Source organism: Trichosurus vulpecula, chromosome 5, assembly GCF_011100635.1.
Source record: "Trichosurus vulpecula isolate mTriVul1 chromosome 5, mTriVul1.pri, whole genome shotgun sequence".
Lineage (NCBI taxonomy): Eukaryota > Metazoa > Chordata > Mammalia > Diprotodontia > Phalangeridae > Trichosurus > Trichosurus vulpecula.
The window spans coordinates 60,435,759-60,459,603 of NC_050577.1; the positions used below are offsets into that span (position 1 = coordinate 60,435,759).

The window sequence follows — 23,845 nt, forward strand, 5'->3', positions numbered from 1 at the left end:
GGGAGACAAAAACTAGGAAGCATTGAAGAGGCTACCACTGACACAGAGTCTGAACATGAAGAGAAGCTCGAATGAGAAAGGCATGCTACATTAATAGCAATGTGAGAAGTGAGGACACTTCCCTGGCCCAAAGAGGGCCTTGGCATCTTAAATCTTGTCAGAAGTTAAGATTCTGTTCAATCAGTAAACATTTATTAAGTGCCTACTAGGTGTCAGGCACCATACTAACCACTAGGGTTACAAAACGAGCAAAAGACAGTCCTTTCCCTCAAGGAGTCCACAACCTATTCTCAGATAGCTTAGAAATTGTGATCCTAGATCACAGGGCCTTCACAGAAGAGGAAGCCCAGTTGTGATAGCTAGTCTAAAAAGACAGCCTCGTTGTAAAGACAGTGTTGGACTTGCAGGAGTTCAAGAGCATTGATTTTGAACCAACCAGGGCAAAGAGGTTAAACACTGAAAGCCAAGGCCCTAAGTTCTTTAGTAAAATGACTGAGGAAGTTGTGCTGAGTCTGGAGCCCAAGGGGGGGAAATCCCAAGGAGGCCACAGAAAGAGCCATTTTTATTCAGGGAGCAAATAAGCAAAGGCAGAGATGTTCCCCAAGGCCAGGGTAAGAAAGGAAAAGAATATTCTTTTGGGGAAACTATAAGAAAGGAGAATATCTGCCAAGTACAAGAACTTTCAGTACCTAGAACTAAGGTTGGCAATGGAGACTTGAAATAACCTTGTATTTATTTTCTATATATTTTGTGTAGGATTATTTGGGAAATACTTTTGAGTGTACCTGTTGTCTCCTCCTAGAGAATGTAATCTCCTTGAGGGCAAGGAATTTTGTCTTCTTGTCCCCAGTATCTGGCACAATAGCTGGCACACCAAAGATACTTAATAAATTGTTGTTTAGTCATCTTCAACTCTGTGTCCAACTCTTTGTAACTCTATTTGGGGTTTTCTTGGCAAAGATACTGGAGTGGTTTGTGATTTCCTTCTCCAGCTCATTTTGCAGATGAAGAAACTAAGGCAAACAGGGTAAGTGACTTGCCCAGGTTCACACAGCTGCAAAGTGTCTGAGGCTGGATTTGAACTCATGATGAGTCTTCTTCACTCTATCTACCGGCACCACCTAGCTGCCCTACTTAATTAATACTTGACTGATTAATTGACAGAAGGACCAAGACACTTGGAGTTCTGCCAAGCCAAACCCACTGGTTTTAGTCTGAAAACAGAGCTAATGTCTAGCTCAGGCAAAAGGCCAACTTTCTAAGGGAAACATTTTGTAGAAACAAAGGACTGGCCAAAAGGAGAGGAACTCGGGAGGATAAAAATTGACTGAAAAAATCAAGGTAAACTTTCTCACTTCTGTTCTTCAATTATTACGGTAATTTCCCCATATTGCTTAGCAGCAATGAAACTGATGATTAAAAAACCTAAAAGAAAAGTGGCATACAGCTTTAAAGCATTAGGGTATGAAGTAAGTCTAGATCTTCTCTCATACACTAGGCTGGTTATGAATAGGGGCCAAATCCAGAGAAAAGTAGCACTAGCCACTAAAAATTGATATGGTCTTACAGTCAAAAGGAACAAAATTCAACAATAGTTGGCATGTGGTCCCACAGGGCCTCAGTTTCCTCCAAAATAAGTATGAGGATGGGGCAGCTATGTGGCATAGTGGATAGAGGACTGGTTCTGGAGTCAGGAAGACTCATCTTGATGAGTCCAAATCTGGCCTTAGACACTTAGTCGCTGTTGTGACCCTTGGAAAGTCATAACCCTGTTTGCCTCAGTTTCCTCATCTGTAAAAAGAGCTGGAGAAGGACATATCAAACCACTCCAGTGAATCTTTGCCAAGAAAACCCCAAATGGGGTCCTGAGGAGTTGGACATGATTGAAATAACAGAACAACAAAATGAAAATGAGAATGAGGATGATGATGATGGTGGTAGCTAATATTTATACAGCACTTTGAAAACCATTTTATCTCATTTGATAAAATGTATCCTGCCTTTGGCACAGACCTCTTGTAAGGCTAAACATTCATTACATATAAAAGAATACTGCAAGCACGGTGTAATGGATAGAATGCTGGACTGGGCATTAGGAAGGCATGGGTTCAAATCCCTCCTCAGATGCTAGTTGTCTGACCCTGGGCCAGTCGTTTAGCTTCTCTGTAACTTAACATTTTCTCATCCATAAAATAAGGGGACTAGACTCAATGGTCTCTAAGGCTCCTTCCTGATATAATTCTATGATCTTATTTGTGTTTGCAAACTGTAATATATTATGCCAATTCGTTATTATACAAAGAAATCCCCTGTATTAGGATATGCATGCATATATAATCATGCATGACCTATGATTATATGTAATAACATATGTTATATTATGTAGTCAGGTATAATGCTGATAACAGAGCATATTGCACATTGGAATTTTTTAATACTTTACAGATGTCAAGCTGAGTCATAGGTGGGGTTGCACGTTCCAAAGACGAGGTGAGCATAGAGGCAGGGAACAGTATGTTATAGATGAAAGACAGATGTTTCTGGAGTCAAGGGACCCAGATTCAAAACCTGCCTCTGACCCATACTACATTTATGAAGTTGAACAAGTCACTAAACTTCCTTGGGCTTCAGGCTCTTCATTTTGGGGGGGAGGGAGAGGAAGGGACAGGATGAGACGGCCTCTAAGGTCTTCCAGCTGTAGAACTGCTATGACCATAGAGAGGCTTGAGAAGAATCAAGAAGGATCAAAATTAGACCGGGGGTGAATAAATCAGTTCAAGCCAACAAGCACTTGCAAAGAAAGCCAAGAAGAGTCCCTACCCTCAAGGAGCTTACCATCTAATGGAGTAGGCAACATGCAGACCAATATGTACAAACAAGACAGATACTCTATCAACTGGAAATAAGCCCAGGAGGAAGGCGCTAGCATTATAGCAGCATCCAGAAAGGTTTTTTTGCAGAAGGTGAGATTTTGGCTGAGATTCAAAGGAAGCCAAACAAGAGAGGTCGCTCAGGCCAATTTGCAGTCTCTGGAAGCAATGAGGTTGGGACAGACCTTACATAAGCATTGAGTAAAGAGACAAGGAAGAAGCAATTACAATATCAGTGGAACGGAAGAGGAGAGAAACTAACAGGGTGATGTGATGGCAACAATCAGCCATTGGGGCAAAGACGCTAGGCAAAAATGAACCAAGAGCCCAGGGAAAGATTCTAGCCATTTGTACAGAATCCAGATAAGAACCCTAAGCAATATCAAAACAAGTGCCCCCTAGTAAGCCAACACGGCACCTAATACCAGGTACTTTTACATATTTCTTATGAAGCCAAAAACAAATCAGCCACGCTCAACTATCCTATGGCTTGTGAATATGGGGGAGCACCTGGTTAGAAGTGGTAAGCCAATTTCCAAAACTGGATTTAACATATGCAGATATATTTAACTATCTACTTTCATATCTTATATGGTTGACTTTGTAAGTCTGTGCCTAAAATTGTGTGTGTGTGTGTGTGTGTGTGTGTGTGTGTGTATCTGGCCTAAAAACAGCTTTTGAAAGTCATTTTTATCTCTAAAAGCCAATATCATTTTTCTTGTTATCTCTGAAAACTAGGAATATGAAGACAGTTGCAACATGATCCCTTTCTGATTTAGGGACTTGTCTAGACACTTCCAAACAAAAGACTAACAGCCAGACATCACTTACTCTTAATTGACCCACCCACATAGGAAAAATATTTTTCAGTTTTTGATTGTTTTCAAGTTATAAGATCAAAACTATCCTTCATAAATACATGTGGATGGCTTGGGATAATTCGGGAAAAATTAATGAAAGACATATGTGCTCCTCTGAGCAAACAAGCTCTTTCCATTAATGTTGTGTTCTCTTTTCCCAACTTCACATTTTGAATATAAAGCTTATGACACTTCCTGCTATTATTCTCCACAGAGCCTTTGGATTCCATCAATATGATTTGGGGCTTTCTTCCCTGAGGAGTGTACACTGCTAATTGGAAGTCTTTAATACTTTAGGTCTTACTTGTTGGATAATTAAATAGAAACCCAGTGTGATTCCATTAGTGGAATTTCATTAGGAAAAATTTCCATTTCCATTGCAATTTTTCATCACCAAGAAAATCTGGTCTTGCATATATCAATTCTTTCAATTTTCATAAATTTGAGAATCAACCTTAAACACAAATACTAAAATGTCATTTCCTTGGGTTAAGAATTTTCCAGTAGCTTTTAGTGCACTGAGAAATGGCATAATTGCAACACTCTTGCTGTATATTTTGTCATCTGCAATATTATAGTAGTCAAAGTCTATGTAAGTCGGAAAAGATACTGATTCATGCCACCTGGCCAACAATCTTAAAGGAATAGCAAAGTACTTCAAAGTGGGACGTAGTCAAGGATGGGTGGATATGGGGGTCTTCTAGCTTGTTCCCCACTGTCACATTGAGTAGGCTCTTAAAAATGTTGATTACTTTACAATCATATTTACTGTGACTACTGTAAATACCTGACATTTTACAAGGCACATTAAGAGATTACAAAGCACTTAACGCACTTTATCGCATTTGATCCATATAGGAAACCTATGATGGCCTCTATACTATAGGTTTTGTTACCTCCCCCCTGCTAACCTAGAATGTTCTGATTCACAATGCTCCCAGTCATTCTTGGGAGGTCTTGAGAATGCTACAGAACCCTTAACATTATTCTTTAGATAACCAAGAAACAATAAAAAGCATATTTTGAAGTGAAAATTTGCAGAGAACAAAGAGATTGTGCTGTAGCTCTATCACTTCCAGAGTCAGCTGTTTGACATTCAGAGCCCTTCATAAAATGCCGCCCACCTATCTCGTCTTAAACCTTACCACTCTCTCCCTGTGCCATATACACCATGATCCAATAGCACTGGCCTCCTTCCTGTTCCTGGAATGAGACAGTCCATCTCCAGAGGCCATGCATGTTCACTGGCTTATTGCCCATGCCTGGAAAGCCTTCCCTCTTTTTCTAGATTTCTTTAAGTCCCAATTAAAATCCCACCTTCTGCAGGATACCTTTCCTGGAGCCCTTTAAATCTAGTTCCTTCTCTCTATTGACTATTCTCAATTTATCCTGTATATATCTTGTCTATAAATACTTGTTTGCATGGTGTCTCCCTCATTAGGCTGCAAGCTCCTTTAGAGCAGGGACAATCTTGCCTTTCTTTGTATCCCAAGTGCTTAGCATAGTACCTGGCATATAGTAGCTTCTTAATAAATATTTATTGACTCACTGCTTGTGCAGAGGACCAGAAAAAAAAGACTGACTGAGGGATGGTTTGAGTTGTCACAGAAAATAGGACTTGCTTTGGGCCAGCTAAGGCAGAAAAGAGGTCATCCCATTTTTCCAAAACTGAAGGAATCACTATAGTGGAAACAGGAAAATATCAACTTTGTAAGTGTTTCTGTTTCTAATTCCCTGTAACATTGCTATAACCTTTCACTACCCTTCAGCCCCATTCCACCACCACCACCACCACCACCACCCCGCTTACATTGACAAACAGAAGCAAATAAAAGAACTGAGAGTAAACGTAAAATTGCTTTTAACTAAAGATGATATAAACACTGTGTTAGATTTCAAATGGGACTAGGAGGCAAATGCCTCATATAAGCAAGTGGATGAAAAACAAAAAAAAAAGAGAGATCAAAGAAAGTCTTAGGGGAGGAAGCCATTAGGTAGATTTCTATCAAAGAAACAGCATGTCAGATATAAATACGTTAAGCCAATCTAATGGCAAAAGACAACTAAGATCATTTAAAGTAAGAAGAATCCGGAATTTTAAAAAACCAAGAGAGGTTTAAAGAAATTCTCCTTTATTATATCAAAGCAATGAAATGGGGACTAAAATGTAAACCATTTGGAAATCTAAGACATTAGAAGATAGACCCAAATCACCCAAGCCAACCAAATCATATTGGAAAATGAAAACATTCTGAAATCAAAGCAAGAAGGGAAAATATCATATAAGGCATAGAACTAAAACAATGGGGAGAGCCTCTGCGTGCAGATGAGTGCTCATGAAAACCAAATGGGAAAGTTCAAAATGAGGTACATTTGCATCAAAGACACAAAAGCAAAGAATCTTGATGGCTTAACCCTTTGTGCTGACAATCAGTATTTCATCTACTCTGTAATAAGTCCAATAAACCTGAAGCTCATAAAAATATTGTGCCCTTTAATTTTTTTTAAAAAATGAAACAAATTGCTATCAGAGCACAAGAAGACCCTTTCTTATGTGGACCCAAGAAGAGAGAAGAGGGTAGTTCTAGATATCAAAAGCTAAAGAAAGAAATACAATGTTAAGTATTTCTCTTTAACACAAAACCAATTTTTACCATACATAATAATAATCTAAAATTTCTACAAAAATCCTGAAAAACCAGCCATCATCTACCAGAAAGAAACAAGGCCATGCAAATTCCTCATCATGTAAGAAACAAAGACATGAAATCTCAGCCTCTGCATACTTAGTCTTTTCCTTTCTTCTCTGAACAGCTATGAAGTTGTTTTAAAACTGTCTTCAAATTTCAGAATGTGCTCTTAAATAGATGTTTGATAAGTTGTCCAGAGAAAACCAAACATCCTCAAAAAACTGTCATTACTGGAAAGTATCTAGGTTGCAAAAGTCTCAATTGACACCTCTTCATCAGAACCCAGCACAGACACAAGAGATGCTCAATTTCAAAGCAACCAAAAAGAGAGGGTTTTGGCTTCCTCCCCTTGTGTCTAACAGCAGAAATGGAAGGAAACTTTTCTTTTTTAGGTTCCTTTGTCAACTCTGTTTCAATGTCATAGAAAAAAACTCCCAAACAATGGTAAAAGCAAAAACAAAAACAAATCCAATGATTTCATGGAAAACTATTTGAACACTTACTCTTAAAAAACAATAAACAGGAGTGTTATATTTTTTTAAAGTCAGAATCTGCATATTTGCTTATTTCAGTGGAGACAAAAAGATGGCTCCATGTAGCTTACTGGTTGTGCAAATGTCATTTTTCACATAAGGAAAATAAATGGAGGAAGATCCCTATGATACATACACACATTCATAAGGACAAAATGGCCCAAGCCAAATGCTTCTGGTATGAAATATCTCACTAGGTCTTTGACTACCTTTTTGGTATGTTTTAATGTCTACTTATAAGAGTGAAAATTAATTATCAAAGCACCACCACTATAGTATGGCTTGGTTGGTGGTAAAATGGTGTGTGTGACATCTTCACAAAGACACCTAATAGGACCAGTCTTAAGTAAAGGCAGAGTAGGTGGCTCCCTAGACAATATAACTTGAGAGTCTTAGGAAGCCACCTCCACCCAAAAAGTCTCCTACACCACTTGCTCTTAGGCCTTATGTTCCAAGTCAGAGATTCATTCTTTTAAATCTCTCTGTGTGAAGGATTGTGATCTTCAAAAGTCTCTTATTGAAAATGAAGAAAAAAACCTGCCCCTCACCCCCTCCAAAAATAAACAAAATTTCAGAAGGAACAAGGAGGAAGAAAGAGAGAGAGAGAGAGAGAGAGAGAGAGAGAGAGAGAGAGAGAGAGAGAGAATAGAGAAGGTATAGAAGGGGAAAGAGAAGGAGAAAGAAGCCCTTCCTATGCCTGAAAAAAGCACAATACCAATAACTATAATTTTAATTACGATTCTTACATGTCATTGATCACTTTTTAGACTTACTCTAACTTTGGGTTAATATTCCCTCATACACTTAGAAGCATCTAACATTTAAACATTATTGTAACATAGACTTTCCTATTGGAAATCAAGAATGAATTATGCATTATTTCCTGGTCAGTTTTGATATTACTGGTGGGCCAATTTGGCACACGCCAATGTTTAATATTCATATCAATCATTTTAATGTTCTAAAACAGATGCACCCAGTTAGACATCTTGAGACTGATGGTACTAGGGATGGCCTTCAGATCATTAGAGCTCCACCTTTAGTAACAACACACAAGTGAAGTGCAGAGGGTATGTGCCAAAGAACATGCTGGGAGAATAAACCCAAGGCTTGCAGAAGTTCACTTCAAGTTTCCAAATGTCACAACAGCCAAATAATTATAGATATGCACATAAATACATGTGAAGATATGTTAAGAATAAAAGTCATGCACGATTCCACAAATTATCAATGTTAGTCTACTTGGGAAGATTTGATACCTCCTTCTTCATCAGATGGTCTTGTTAACTCACTGCAGAAGGAAAAGCTAGGGTTTGTCTCAGAGATTTCTGACTTGTCATCCCCTGGTCCTACACCAAGGGTACTGGTTGAATGAGATCGATGTCTACTGTAGAGACTTGCCTTTTCTATATTGGGGGAAAAGAATGTTCATGTGCATGGTTACATGATTGAAGAACAGAAAGAAATGAGGAAAAAAATAAAAATTTAACATGAAAAGACAAATAACCTAATATTCAAGTTTTAGCCATCAGAGTCCTAATTTCTATCACCAGGATCACAGACTGAGAGAAAAAGGGACTACAGAAGTACACTGGTTTAGCTTCCTCATCTTGCTCAGAAAGAACCAAGACTGAGAGAACATAATTTACTTAAGGTCACCAGGTATTAAGCGGCAGATTCAGGATTTGGAGCTAGATCCTCTAACGTTGAAGGCAACATTCTTTTCACTGTACCACACTACCTTCCCAGGGCACATCATAAAATAATTTATTTTCAAAAAAAAATAATAATTTATTTTCATTAATTTTGTACCTTTTATTTTTTGGTGGGTATAGGGAAGAAAAAAAAGGACCTCTTTCTTTTCAGGAACTAGGAAAACACAGGTGACAACCTGAATTTCTACCAACAGCCAATGGTTAAAATAAAACAAACATTACCAGGTCCACAAAATTGGTTGCCTAATTTTGTCTATATTTTTTTAGAACCTGGATGCCTACACTGGAAAAAACTGACTGCAAGAAGATCTTGATCTGTGACTGTTCATGTGATCAAAGTCAATTGTCAAAGCTAGCAAAAAGGATATACATCCTTGGTCTGAATCATCTAGTTTGATTCACTGCATCATTTGGATTGACTGTCAAACCTCCACAATCTGGAGGTCTAAAATGCAAAATGACAGTTTCCGATAAACTGTTATCACTATCAACCTGCACTTGTTTTACCTTTATTTAGAGATGACAGCATAAGTTAAAAGTCACATAAACCCTACCCATAAGCTATCCATTTTAAGTTAATCAAAGCCCGAGGGTAAACTTTCAAGGCAGACTGAAAATACAGCTTACTCTTTAAAAATCCTTAAATATTGTATCCTTTTGAATGTAGCCAAAAATAAATTCTATTTTATTTTAAGAGATCATCCAGGTTAAAGAAAATCTCTATACTATTTCACTTGAAATTCTTACAATAGGACTTGAAAACACTGTTACAGTGTATTTCAGAATTCAAACCTACTTTATGTCTCAAAAGTTTAGTGAAATCAAAATAACTGCATTTAAGGACCCACAAAGCCTACTGAAATCATATTTACTAATAAAAAGCAGATGCATGGAAACTCGACACTCTTCACTGAATCTAGGAGTAATAGGACATTCTAATCTAGTTTTTAATAAAAGTGCTTTTATCAAGTTTCACTTGCATCAATGATTAAAATCTATTCTCAAGTCATATGTAACTGTAAACAATAATTCATTTCAAAGTCAAGATTTTTAAAAAATTGTTTTTAAAGCTTACAGTGGACTAATTGAATCTGAATGCTTATGGGGGTTTCATTTTCAGGAGAAAACCATGCCAAGATGGAAGAACTCAAAATATGAGTAATACCAGAAAGCATATGTAGGCTCCTAGATTGAATATTGTCTTCCAATGGATCAATGTCGAAGATGGAACCAGGATCAGTACGCCAAACTTTAAGGTCTTTCACCAAAAGAAAGAAATAAAAGAAAATCAAGAGAAAAATAAGAATGACTCATAGAAAAGAAAAGCAAATAAGAACTCAAGTGGCTTCATGTTGTTGTTGGGGTTTTTGTAAAACCATAGTTAGAGCTTTCCTAAAATAATTGTTTGTATTCATGGGACGAGCTAACAGACATTCATTTGCACAAGCATTTGTTAAGAGAACTGTGTGATTAAATTTGCGTTCCCTGGTTTATCTTTATTAGCTTTTTTTAAAGTTGGAGAACAACTTAAGTGCTTTTTGATGTAATCATCAGTAACCCCATAAAACTTTTTATGGCATGGTGCATGTCTACACCAGGCAAGTATTTCCTAATTGTACCACATTGTTTGAATGTCAAGTCTTTTTCTCACCATATTCTAAACTAGATAAAGTATTAAAGGTAGAATGAATTTATTGACTCATAATAAACCACTAAGAAGTTTTTTTTTTCTGGGAAAGAAGTCCTCTCTGCTATATCAAAAGCAAATGTTTTGGGAATGCCCTCTTCAATAAATGTTTCATAGAAGATAAATGTGCATGCCTCTAAGTTCACACATGCATCCCTTCTCCAAAATGTTAGTGAACTTTTCTGTAGATGTTGCCATAAGAGAGAAGGAGATTGAAAAAGAAAGTTTTTACTCTTTCTGTTTCTATAGGAGGCAAAGTAGATATGTGGCCATTGTTCAGTGTACAAAAAGCAAAGTTTAGAAAAGTTAGATGATACGGTCATGGTCACATAGCTAGTGTCAGAAATAGGAATTTGTCTTCTTGCAGATTCCAACATGCTGCCTCTAAGTTCAAGGATGTGAGCTGTAGGGTAGGGAAATATCACTGGTTCAACTGGAACCTGTTGTCTCTGTGGTCAAGAATGGTTTCAGTCATTCCTGAACCGAGAGCTCCACACTTAAGGCAATTCCTTACTGTAGAACATGGATCTAAATGTTAAGTTGGCACCATAATCATTATCATTATCAGAAAAAAATGAAGAGCTATTAATAAATGAACTTCACTGCTAGAAATTTATTCATGAAAAGAAGGAATAAGACAAGCAGATATTTGATTATTCAAATTTTTGAAATTAAATGTAAATGCAATTTTAATTCAGCAAAGTACTTCTGGATACTCACTTCTCTTTGACCCAAGAGTAAAATCTAGGATCCCTTCAACTGACTTTAAAATAATGCATGCCAAAGCCAGAAGAACCACCTCTAGAAATTTTCCCCTACTTATTGTACTGTTTTTACTCAATTTAAACTAGGAAAAGAAAGTCAGAATGGCATCACGGATGGAGAGTTACTCTTGGAATTAAGAAAACACAGGTTCAAGACCTACCTCTAACATATACTGGCTTGTGTAACCTGGACAATTCAACCTCCAAATGTCCCCAAAGGAATACTATAATAGTATAAATTATAGCGAAGTTGTGATCTCTCCAAAGTTTCTAATAGTTTATTAAATTCCAAATCTGACAGGCTTTTCTTAATCCTAAGCTTTCTTGACCTTTCTGCATCCTTTAACACTATCACCTAGCATGTGTCAGAAGTAAGACTTGAACCCTGATCTTCTTGATTCCAAAGTTATCTCTCTATTCCCTCTGCTGACTTTCTACTGCTTATTTATATCAAGTAAAATCACTACACAGAGTGAGGAGAAAAGCTTCCAGTGATTGGTCTTCTGACCTGGGCATTCATTATCTTTAAGTCAACAGAAGCATTCACATTTTAGGGACAAGGATCTTCTTAGATAGTAAATGATTCTCCTTAATCTTAAAAGTCCCAGTGATAAAGACTGTCAGCTTTATTTACATACATCTAGAGTACGGCTCACTTACTCCTCATGTATGCAATACTAAAATTGAAATTCCAAAGTGCTTTTTTAGAAATATGTGTAATTATCACCCCTGTAAATAGCCTCTCTGAGGATGCTTCTTCTTAGCAGGAACCCTACACTGAAGATGATTAAAGGGAGCTTTGAGAGAATTCTACTCCCATTAGAGCAAGGAAAAATTCATGTAGAATATCTTTTCATGGCTTAATTAATACATTAATACATTTATAGCTCCCCAAATAAGATATTTTTTAGTGTTTCTGCTAGGCAATTATCATTTGCAAAGACCAATGCGGCCATATCAAAAAGGCATCAAAACTACCCCCCTCCCAAACAGATTTGTAAAAGGGTTATAGGTTTTCTGATATTAAGTATTAAAAGACACTTATTTTAAAGAGATCTTTTTCCAGCTCTTATAAGCAAAGAATTCTGAAATGTGTCATCTAGATTAAAAATTACAGCCTTGAAAGCTGTGCTACTTTAAAATAGTACCCACTCAGACTAGACTACAATGTAAAACCCATCTAAAGCCTGGATGTAAGTGATAGAGAGGACAAATTCTCGGTCTAGTACATCCCTTTAACCCGTAGCGGTCCCTCCACTGACTCCCTGGAGTATGCTTACCCACAATGATTCCAGGCCGCCGATCCATTTCCACAATCTGCGGGTGGATACCTTTGTAAGCAGCGTCACTCACGACCTGGGTATTCTTCCTCACCCGCTCTGTCACCGGGTCATCCGCAACGGGAGTAAAACCTCTGCCCTTTGTCTTCTCAAAGTCTTCATGGTATTTTACCTGAATAAAGGGAAGAAAAAGAGATTGTGGTAGCTGCAACTTAGCTGGACTGATATTCTGCAGGCTACCGAAGCAAAAAGATCCTTCTATGTATGCCTAGATAGGATCATCCTTCTCCAACTATTCCCCAGATAAAACTAATCACTTTTCCCACTAGGTTTCCACGTGCACTTTCTAAATGCCTAAAACAATATTCTTCTTTGTTTCTCCTTTTACTGTTAGCCATAAACTCTTTTGCTAACTTCATAATTAGGTTGAAGATACTGATTTCAAGTGTCTTAATTACTGAGGTAATCATTACTATGGCTCATGAAAACCACTTTAAAGTTACATTTAAATCTATATATGTATAACTTCAAAATACATATATATGCATTTATTTAGATGTACATCACTTCAAAAAGTATATATGTATATGTAACTACATGTAATGTAACTACAGTAATATTATGTGCATATCTGTAACAAATATATACACATATATTTAAATCTTCACTTGAAAAATCATACATATATTTAAATATTCATGATTTCAAAAAAGCATGTATTGAAGTTATAAATATAGGTGTTTATATACGTACCCTTTTTTAAAAAGTATGTATTGAAGTTATAAATATAGATGTTTAAATATAAATGTATCCTTTTTAAAGTTAAAATATGCACGGATATAATATATTTAAGTTACAAATATGCAAATATATTACTGTAATTACTCTCTAAGCTCTCACCCAAAGAATACCTGTGAATTAAGCCCCTACTGCTCAATCATTTTTATTAACAATGCCATACAGTTATCCAAAAAAAATAGTAGTGACCCACAGAGCAACTGGATTATAAATCTGAATGGCCTTAATATGGTAATAAAACACAAACAGCACTTTGAAATATGCTCTGCAACATGCAAACATGCCAAACACAAACTCAAAACCAAACCGAGAAAGGTCCAGGCAGTTGTCAGTCACACAAGGCATTCAAAGGACAGAAGGGATTTGAAATTGGAAAATAAAAAGGCACAAATCAACCAGAAGAGAAAATCTTTTTATTGAAACTCTAAGTGTTTCCATTACATTTAAGTGCAGTTAGAAAATTCACCATAAGGCAAACTGAGCAATCCCAACTACTGTGCTTTAGTCATTATCCAGCTTAGTGGTGAACTAACATCTCCAAGGTATGATGCAATGTTGTTCTTTAGTATATATTGGTTGTGAGAAGAGTCAGGCAGTTGTACCCTACCATGGAAATATTGTTTTGAGTTTCTTTAACATGCCTCAGTCCAGGGGTATCTACAATCAAACTTGGTCTACCTTGCATCTGTTTCTGATCCTGGGTGTACTTAACCTGTAAAACAATAACAACCAGGACAAATTTAGAATAAAACACGATTAAATTTTTTAAAAAAACACATAATTCCACATTTTCTCCTTCCCTTTGCCGCCTTTCAAAGGGCAAATGATGTACGACACACTTAAAAACGAAGGAACCAGATCAAGAAATTGTCAATCAGCATTCACCTATTGCTGAAGCAACTGTTTTTATTATTCTAAATGACTTTGTACACACACACACACACACACACACACACACACACTCACTCTCTCTCTCTCTCTCTCTCTCTCTCTCTCTCTCTGATCTGGAACCGTTTCTCCTAAAGAGACAGTTGTGTAGGTGACCAATAGCCATCTGTATCATCTGCTCCACTGGTTCTTGGTTTAGACAGATAAGGGAAAGGCCAATCCTAAAGGGTGCCAGATTTATTTTTCCTGGTACCTACTAGAACACAGATGATGGATGCTCACAGAGTGGCCCCTTAGCTGCAATAAATTTCCCCTTTTCTCCTCATATCCTGGGAATAAGGACCAATGGAAGGACAGTTCTTAAATATAGCTGCATGTTTCAATCATTTTTACTTCCTCTCAACCATAGCTTAAAAGTAATTTAGGTGGAAAACATTTTTAGATTCCCTTAATAGTAGCTGCAATCTACAGGCTTTAAAATCTTAAAATCTGCTTAAAAGCTGATTCATCAGGCACAAAAATCTTCTGGATGTGCCAGGGACAGCTCATGTACTCTTGGCACTTAAAAATGGAATGCCATCATTTATCAGACTGATTATTTGTAGGATTAGAGAGTCAATTATTACAGACCTGAAGGCATATGTATAATTCAATATTGAAGCATGACTTCTACTGAAAAAAATTGTCCAAACAAGACATCCCTAAATGTACACCATGTGACTACCAACTAACACAGTCCTATCTTTAATACCTTTAAAAATGGTTTTCCCCCTTGGGAGTTCTGGATCATGGCCAATGACTAATTGATCATTCTGCTTTGCATAGATAGCATAACAATATATGTTCCTATTATGATAAAGGATTGAATTGTTTAGACACCTTAGTTAAAATAACATCCTTGAAAAATTTAATATATTAAAAGTAATACCCCTTCATAAGGCCAAACATGCAATTATGCCTGCAGTACTGATGGAATATCAGTCACTTGGGTACTAGCTAGGGGAAAGTTTCCCAGTGGCACAAATTTTTGTTGGTAACAAATGATCTGCACCTAGGACAAGTATGAACTTGGGTTCAAATACATGTCTACATTAGTAAAGGAGAATTTATTAATATGTGACATCCCTCATTAAAAACTGCATTAGCAACTGTTATGTAGTTTATATTAGAGATTGTTAAATGATCGCATATCCAGAACTGAACTGTTAATTTGGGCCATAGCCAGAATTTAAACTGGGGTCCTCCTGGCTCAAGGGCCTAGCTCACTATGCACTATTCCACAGTACCTCTCCACACATGTACATATGTTTAAGAGCTATACAGAGACAGGGTAGTCTGCTAGATACTTCTGCTTTTAGGTGATGCTGACTATATCAAGTCTCAGAGAATTACAGAGCATGCTAAATGATACCCATGATCTTTTGTGGGGGCCAAGAACTGGAAACTGAGGGGATATCCATCAATTGGGGAATGGCTGAACAAGTTGTGGTACATGAATGTAATGGAATACTATTGTGCTCTAAGAAATGATGAGCAGGGAGACTTCAGAAAAACCCGGAAAGACATATATGAACTGATGCAGAACGAAGTGAGCAGAACCAGAACATTGTACACAGTAACAGCAACATTGTGCAAAGACTGGCTTTGATACACTTGGTTCTTCTCAGCAATGCAAGGACCTAAAACAATTCCAAAAGACTCATGATGGAAAATGCCATCCATATCCAGAGAAAGAAATATGGAGTCTGAATACAGATGGAAGCATATGATTTACTCTCTTTTTTTGTTTTGTTTTTTTCCTTCTCGTGGTTTCTCCCATTTGTTCTAATTCTTCTATACAACATGACTAATGTGAAAATATGTTTAATAAGAATGTATATGTAGAGCTTATATCAAATTGCATGCCGTCTTGGGGAGGGGGAAGAGAGGGAGGGGGAGGAAATTTAGAATTTTTGGAAGTGAATGTTGAAAACTAAAAATAAATAGATCATTTTAAAAAAGAATCTGAAAAAAACACATGATTAAAGACCAATGTGTGTGTATATCTCTGTCTTTCTGTACCACACATAAATTCTTTCTTGGTAATATACACACTCTTTCTTTCCCTCTCCCACACACATATAAACATAATCCCCCCCAACACACACACTCTTTAATATGCATACACTTCCATGTACTCTCATAACACACAAATACATAAATCCTCTTTTCTTGTTATATGTTATACTTAACCATATATATATGTGTACAGCTACATTGCATTTATGGTACATACAGTAAGAATCAAGGAGACATTTTCAAAGTAACAAATGATGGCCCTGTGCTTTTAGCTCATCAAATTAACTAGGATCTCACTGTCATAATAGCATCTACTTTCTGAGCTTGAACCATGATGCCACTGCTTGGCTTTTCATTATGTCTTCTTGATACATATATGCACATGTGAATGTATATATGGAGATAAATAGTACGCTATACACAGACATGTATGTATCCCATCTGTAGATTCTTAGGCTGAACTGTGGAAAGATTGTTGATTGCATTTAGGAGACTCTTCAATTATCTGAGGCTCTATCAATCTGAACAGACATACATACATATGCATATGAATAATGCTCTTTAAAACAACATACTCTTATAAATTCAAAATTATCTTTAAAAGTAAGCAGTAAGAAAAGATTACTTAATTTTAATTTTAGTTCTAGCTCTATGCTTGGGGAACTGGAAATATTGTTTTATTTTTAAAAAAATTTCAAAGCACGACTTGCCGAGCTAATATTTTCTTGATTCTTCTTGACTCTTTCCATCTCCGGAGTAATGCTTACGGCAGTTGCTCTGCCCAGCTGTCCCTTATAATGAACCTATTATTTTACGAAACAAAAAGAAAGTTTTGAACATTAATTTAACTATGCCATGGTCAGATAACCTTAAGTTATTTGCTTTCAGAGAACCATCAAGGAAAGCTAAAAATGGAAAACGCTGGTTGAGGTAAACACATATTCTTATAGTCAGAATCATAAATTATTATCTATTTAAATTCTTAATTCCCACAGCAGTCATTATAACATGCCCGTGTGGATGTGGATGCACTCCTTATGTGTGCATGCCATAGCTAAGCTAAAAAGCATATATATTTAATCACAGAAGACTCTAGTCCATTAGAATATTCATAGAACCATTTTTTTCTCAGAATGATAATTAAAGGTACATTTTGAAATTGTCACTGTCTATAATAGCACTATTTTGTAGAGGATTATAATCAATTAACTACAGAGGAGGGGCTTTGAATAAGGTATGACTTTCAACAGATCCTTCCCCCTGCAAGATCCATAAAAGGCAAGAGAATTTTTGAATACTTATAGCTATTTCATTTTTCATCATCATTTCCCCTACTCTTTATTGTAGTGTGAATCCACATATATGGGTAAAAAGAGAGTCATTGTTCAAAACTTTAGTTACTATAAGATATATTTAATAATATGATGTTTTGAAAATAATTTTCCAAACGATTTTCAAAGAATCAAAGACTCGTTGGAAGATAATATATCTCAAAATCTGTGGATCAAAAGAGCATAATGGGGGCAGCTAGGAGGTCTGAGAATCAATATTAGTAGACATAAAGGCAAGGCCTAAGGATAGCCAAGCATCATAATATAAAATCACATGTCAACTGGAACAAGAAAGAAACAGGGCAGCTCTCTGGAGCTATGCTTTTATGGTCATTTTCTTGAATGCGCACCACCAACTTCACGTTACGTAACCCCAGTAAACCCAATCCTTTCACTTAAAAAGATCACATGAGAAAATTCATGGAGGAGAAATGTTTCTAGGAAGATCACACATTGCTGATGTTCTTCTGGTTTTCTTTAACTCTCTTCAGCTCTGGTGGGTCAGAAATGGATGTGGCACATTTGGTTTCTCCTCGGTATTTCACCTGTGTGGTGGATAAGGTATGTTAGTAGATGTCTGAGAAACCATTGGGTGTGATCTTGGAAGCTAGGACAACAGCGCAGTGAGGACAATGAATCTTCACAGTCATAACAAATCATATAGAGACACCAAGCATTTATGTAAGTGTATGCATATTTAGATAACTATTAAACTTCTTTTCACAGATAAGGAAACTGAGGCTGAAAAGGTTTAAGTGACATGTCTAGAAACACCCAGTAAGTGAACTACAGTCTTCCTGACTGCACATCTAGTGCATTCTTCACTATGCCACAGTGGATATCAACCAGTCATCTGGTAAACGAGTATTTATTAAGCACTTAGTATATGCCAGACACTGTCCTAAGTGCTGATATAGAATACATGCATATATAGACATATGCAAATATAATTCAAATTTTAAAACCTTTTTTTCATAAGTTGTATAAATTAGTCAGGTAGTTAGATGATAGAGTGGATGGAGCACTGGGCCTGGAGTCAGGAAGACTCATCTTTCTGAATACAAATCCAACCTCAGACACTTACTAGCTGTGTGATTCTGGACAAATCACTCAACCCTGTTTACCCAGTTGCCTCATCTGTAAAGCGAGCTGGAGAAGGAAGCAGCAAATCACTCTACTATCTTTGCCAAGAAAACCCCAAATGGGATCACAAAGAGTTGGACATGACTGAAAAGTAATTGAACAACAATAATATAAATTATTTAACCCTAAAGTAGTCTCATTAATGTATCAGGGGTAGGGAATCTGTGGCCTCGAGGTCATAGGTGGCCTCTAAGTCCTCAGGCACGGCCTTTTGACCAAGTACAAGTTTTACAGAACAAATCCTCTTATTAAGGGGATTTGTTCTGTGAAGTTTGGATTCAGTCAAAGGGCTGCACTTGAGGACCTAGAGGGCCACCTGTGCGCCTCCCCCCACCCCACCCCCGATGTACAGGCATTGCTTAAACCACTCTGGTCTATCTGCCATCTTAAACAACTATTCCTTTTTCACCCAAAAGACACTCTTTCGGAAAAATTCCTTAAAGGTCAATACCAAAGAGAATGGAAACTCCATGAATAACATTAATGAAAATGCAAGGCAGCACATTCTAAAGGCAATGTTTAAAAGAAGCCATTGAAGTCAAATGGAGAGAACAAAAGGCCTTGGAATCAGCTGGTACTAGAACCAAGGCTCTCAGGTAGGCAATTTCTGAAAGTCATTTTCTATTCTTTTCCTTTATTTCCATTCTCTTTGACCCTTTTTCTCAGTTTCTGCATCTCTCTCTGTCTCAGCCTCTTGTTTGTGTCTGTCTATATCTCTCTTATAAAGCTAATTCTCCCTGCCCCTACCTATTTCACAGAAATAGAATCAAGATAAATGTGATAGCAAAAGCTCTCAGATGTTATTCATATGCCTATTATTTGGAGGGAGAAGGCCATTGTGTGTCCTCGGGACAGCTTCACATAGAGGAGGGCCATATAAGCTGGAAAGGACAAATCTCTGAAGATACAACTGGAAGAAAAAAAGTCTCATAGTGTTTTGGGTTTTTTGAAGGATGGGGGAAATGATAGCTGTTCAAGTATTTGAAGGATTACCAGGTTGAAGAGGGATTAGAATTATTTTGCTTGGTGTCATAAGGCAGAACTAGGGGTAATAGGCAGACATTACTAAAAAGCAAATTTGAGTTGGATAAAAAAAAATCTTAACCCTTTAACGTATTCAAAATTGGAATGGGCAACCTTGGGAGATGGTGAATTCTTCCTCAATGGAGACATTCAAGCCAAACTAGATGACCAATTGTTGGGAACATTCTAGAGGGGATTCTTGGCCAGCTACTTGGTGGATTAGATGGCAATTTCCAACAGTCAGATTCCAACATTCAAAGTTTTCATCTGTACTTTTTTTGTGAAACAATTGATATATTCCTCCTATACCACCTCTTGGACTAGTAAATTCTAAAGTATTTAGAATCTATTTGCTTTAAATTCTACTCTTTCAGACTTCAAGTAGTGCACCCTAATTCCAGTATATAACATGGTTGTTTTTTTTAAAATCCATGTCAAGTTACATGCCCCCTTCATGATTCCATACACTATCATGTCTCATCATGCTGGCTGATTAAAGAAAAATAAGCTCTGGTCTATTCTGGTCCATATCTAAAATCCCTCACTCTCCCTTGATAATTTTTATTATGTCTCTCAGTGCTAGGACCTGAATCACACAGGATTTTCCAGCTGCAGATGGTCCATGATTTTGCATTTGGATTTATTTTCTTTTTCATCTGTCTGAACACTGTTCTCTGGGACTTGAGTCAACATGGGAACACCTTCTCCTGATAGCAATGACTCTCTCCTCCACCTTGGTGTATCCCTCATTAGTAACTTTTATATAGCACTTCATGGTTTGCAAAGCACTTTCCTCAGAACAACTCTTCGAGCGGGGTAGGGCAGATATTGTTATCTTTACTTTATAGATAGGGAAACTGAGGCTCTGAGGATTTGGGAATGGCTCATGATCATACAGCTACTAACTGCCTTTAGGTGAGATTTGATCCAGACCTAATTCCAAATCCAACATTATTACACCACACTACTTCCAATCAAGAGAGATAGCATGCATTTAAAATGTCAGGATGGCTGGAAAGTGCATAGAACCCATCCAGATATTTGACTGTTTACGAAGCTTGGATAAGGGGGGAGTAACCAATTCTGTTCCTCTCAGTGAGATGGAAGGAGATAGGATCTTACCAGTCTATGCCCTACAGACACTGAAACTATGATCTGATCTACTGGTGAACCCAAGGATCCCTGGGCCTTGCCATACACTCCTCTGCTGCCGCTTTAGCCTTGTAGATCTTTCCTTCTGCCCTCTAGTTGAACTTTCTTTTAACTGTCTCCTTCATTAGAATGTGTGCTCCTTAGGAGCAAAGACCATCTTACTTTTCTTATTTGTACCCCCTGGGGCCATCTCCAGTAATCCTGATCTATAACTTGCCACTGGATCAGATGGCTCCGGAGGAGAAAGTGAGGCTGGTAACCCTGTACATCTCTCTCTCACTTTTTTCAAAAAAGATATTTTATTTTGAGAAAGAAAATCTCAAACCACTCACCAAGCTGAGATGCTCCTGGTTCCTCTTCACTCTCTCGATCTCAGGAGTCATGCAAACAGGAGTAGCTTTGTAGTTCTGCTCTCTATATTGAAGCTGAGAAACAAGGTACAAGACATTTAATTATGCAAAGTAAAATATAACAATACTTTAGTAGAGATAAAAAGAAGTCACATATGGCTATGATTCATTAGAAAAATTTTCACTGGGATTTTATAGTAAACTCTCATTAGCATTCCCTGTCTATTTAATGTTTCTACTTGCTAGACTTTTATTCATCCTGGTGTTCCCAATTCCTCCTTTTTGTTTTCTACCCTATAAATCCTAGTGATCTAATGGTTAATTCTCTGGACCTCATCCTACCCATAATGATTAAAAAAAAAAACCATCAACCATTTTCTCACTTTCTGGAGTAACATCTAGCCATGTGCTACTTGTTATCTTCTTAATAATTCACTACTCCCTCATGATCTAACAACCACTTGTCGAACACCTACTAGATGCAAAGAATTATGATAGCCCAGAAGATTTTCAAATGCAGCCCTGCCTCCTCCATGAGCAACCAATCTAGTGTCATGCACTCTTCTTTTTCTTAATGTATTCCTATTGTCTGCAAAATTCTGCCTTTCAACAGCTCCATCCACTGCCCTAACATTATGGGACTTTGCCTCACCTCTTGGGCAGAGAGAGTTATACTCTGCTGGAGGGATGAAACTTAACAACTTCTGGTACATTTTCACTGTCACACCAAAATAATCCACAAAAGAAAAGGGCTTAAGGACTCAGTCAAACATAAAACTGCATGGGTTTTTTTTTAATTTTTGATTTTAACTTGTTTTGGTTTTTTTTTTATTTTTTACATTTAATTTTAATTAATTTTTTTAAAAATTAATTTTTATCTTATGGAATTCAATAGCATGCTCTTGAAATTAGTACATTTTTAATAAAGAAAAGGATAGGGATAGTTAAAATTCCATTAAAATGAATTGCATAAGGAATCCTTAATGCTTTCCTGAGGGGGGAATGTTGTTACAGAGACTTATTTGTACTTTCACAGTTTTTTCAACAGGGGCCTAAGTGTAACATAGAAACAAGGCCCAGGCTCTCTGTAACATGCTTTTAACCCAATGTCAGTCACACTTTTTCCTTTTGTAAATCACACACACACACACACACACACACACACACACACACCCCATTTGGGAAATTTAAGTAAATTTCTAAATCTCTGATGTATGAGACAGAGAAAGAGTTGATTTAACAAATGAAGTGAGGGACCTCTAAGACTATGGCTACCGAATGGCTGAACAAAAGAACTTCCAGTATTTTCCCCTTCCTCCCTTCCTATACATCCAAAGCACAATCAGGTACCCTCATTAGAGAAAATGACTATTTCATGGATAGAAAACAGAATAAAAGTATTTCTGTGTAGCCTCAGTCTGTTTAAAAAAACCAACTAGAACAAAGCATTATTAGTATAGGCAATTCCAATGGAACAGTTATTTGCCCCATAATAATTCACATTAAATACTTCCTAATTTACAAAGCTCTTGCCTTACAACACCCCTTCGAGAAGAATAGTAAAGTATTATCCCCAGTTTACAGATGAGGGATTAAAGGCTCAGAAAGAAAAAATACTTATAGTAATGTGATCACACATTGCTGATGTTCTTCTGGTTTTCTTTAACTCTCTTCAGCTCTGGAAGATCTGAAATAGTCGTTGCCTGCTTTATTTCTTCTTTATATTTCACCTGTGTAATGAATGCAAAATATAATCTAAGTGGTTTTTTCCTACTAAAGCAATACCTAACAAATGTTTTCAATTTTTTCTTCCATTTTACTTGCATTATTAGAATGTTTATTTCAAAATATGATTTTAAAAAAGTCCAAAAGTGGCTCCTGATTTTCTGATAGTTCTAAAACTCCATTCTCCATTCATTCAATTGCTCATTCATTTATTTTGTTTGTTTAAGGCTGGGTCAACCTATGTTACCCTAGCCGGAAGAAGCAGCAGTCTCTTATGGGCCTTATTGCAACATGGATCACCATGGAGACTTTATCTCCTCTGTTTTTCTAATCTCTACCAGCTCACCTGTCCTTAGGTACCCTGGTAGCCTTCTGCTCCTGGTCACTGATGCCAGAGTTAGTAAAGACACCTAACTGGCTTTAGCCAAATTGAAGTTTAGAATTACTAAGACCAAGCAATCTACCAGTCTCAGCCTCCCTAGCAGCATGTGCATCATTCCTAGCAAAGTTTTCTTCTTTCAATGAATAAATGGACCTATTTCTGGTTTTCTACTGGATATTGTAAGAGTTTTAGCAGAATGAATATGTGAAACAAGCATATTTTTCTTGACCTTAAAATCAATTTTATCACTGACTTTTTGATATTCAGAAGCATTTCCAACGAGTAATATTTTTCCATATTAAATAGGCAGAGCTATGAAAAATATCATCCTTTTGTACTTTTTACAAAATATTAACAATATCTGTTTTCCCAAAGAAAGGTAAGTTTTAAAATCAAGTTTTATTTTCTATAGAACAAGGAATGAGTTGCGTTTTTTCTTAATTTGTTGATATGGAAATAGGGTCAAGGTCAAACTGAATTACTTACGAATTTACTTAAACCCTGTCTGCATGAGCTACAGCACTCAGCATCAATATGAACCAAATAAGGAAAAGGAAAAACTGATAAAATGCTCAGGGAAAAAAGAAAAGAGACAA

General features: G+C 36.9%; 1 protein-coding gene across 2 annotated transcripts in view; it reads right to left on the reverse strand.

Annotated features, from left to right (window-relative positions):
* The window catches only part of NEBL (nebulette), a 144,005-nt gene that overhangs the window by 21,671 nt on the left and 98,489 nt on the right, over positions 1-23,845 (reverse strand). For both annotated transcript variants that reach the window (XM_036761958.1, XM_036761956.1), the window contains 8 exons: positions 22,780-22,872; positions 21,125-21,217; positions 17,927-18,019; positions 16,854-16,946; positions 13,805-13,909; positions 12,400-12,571; positions 9,834-9,926; positions 8,213-8,359 (listed from right to left, as the gene is read on the reverse strand). In XM_036761958.1, coding sequence (XP_036617853.1) covers positions 8,213-8,359; positions 9,834-9,926; positions 12,400-12,571; positions 13,805-13,909; positions 16,854-16,946; positions 17,927-18,019; positions 21,125-21,217; positions 22,780-22,872 — 889 coding nt within the window. The remainder of the gene's footprint in view (positions 1-8,212; positions 8,360-9,833; positions 9,927-12,399; positions 12,572-13,804; positions 13,910-16,853; positions 16,947-17,926; positions 18,020-21,124; positions 21,218-22,779; positions 22,873-23,845) is intronic.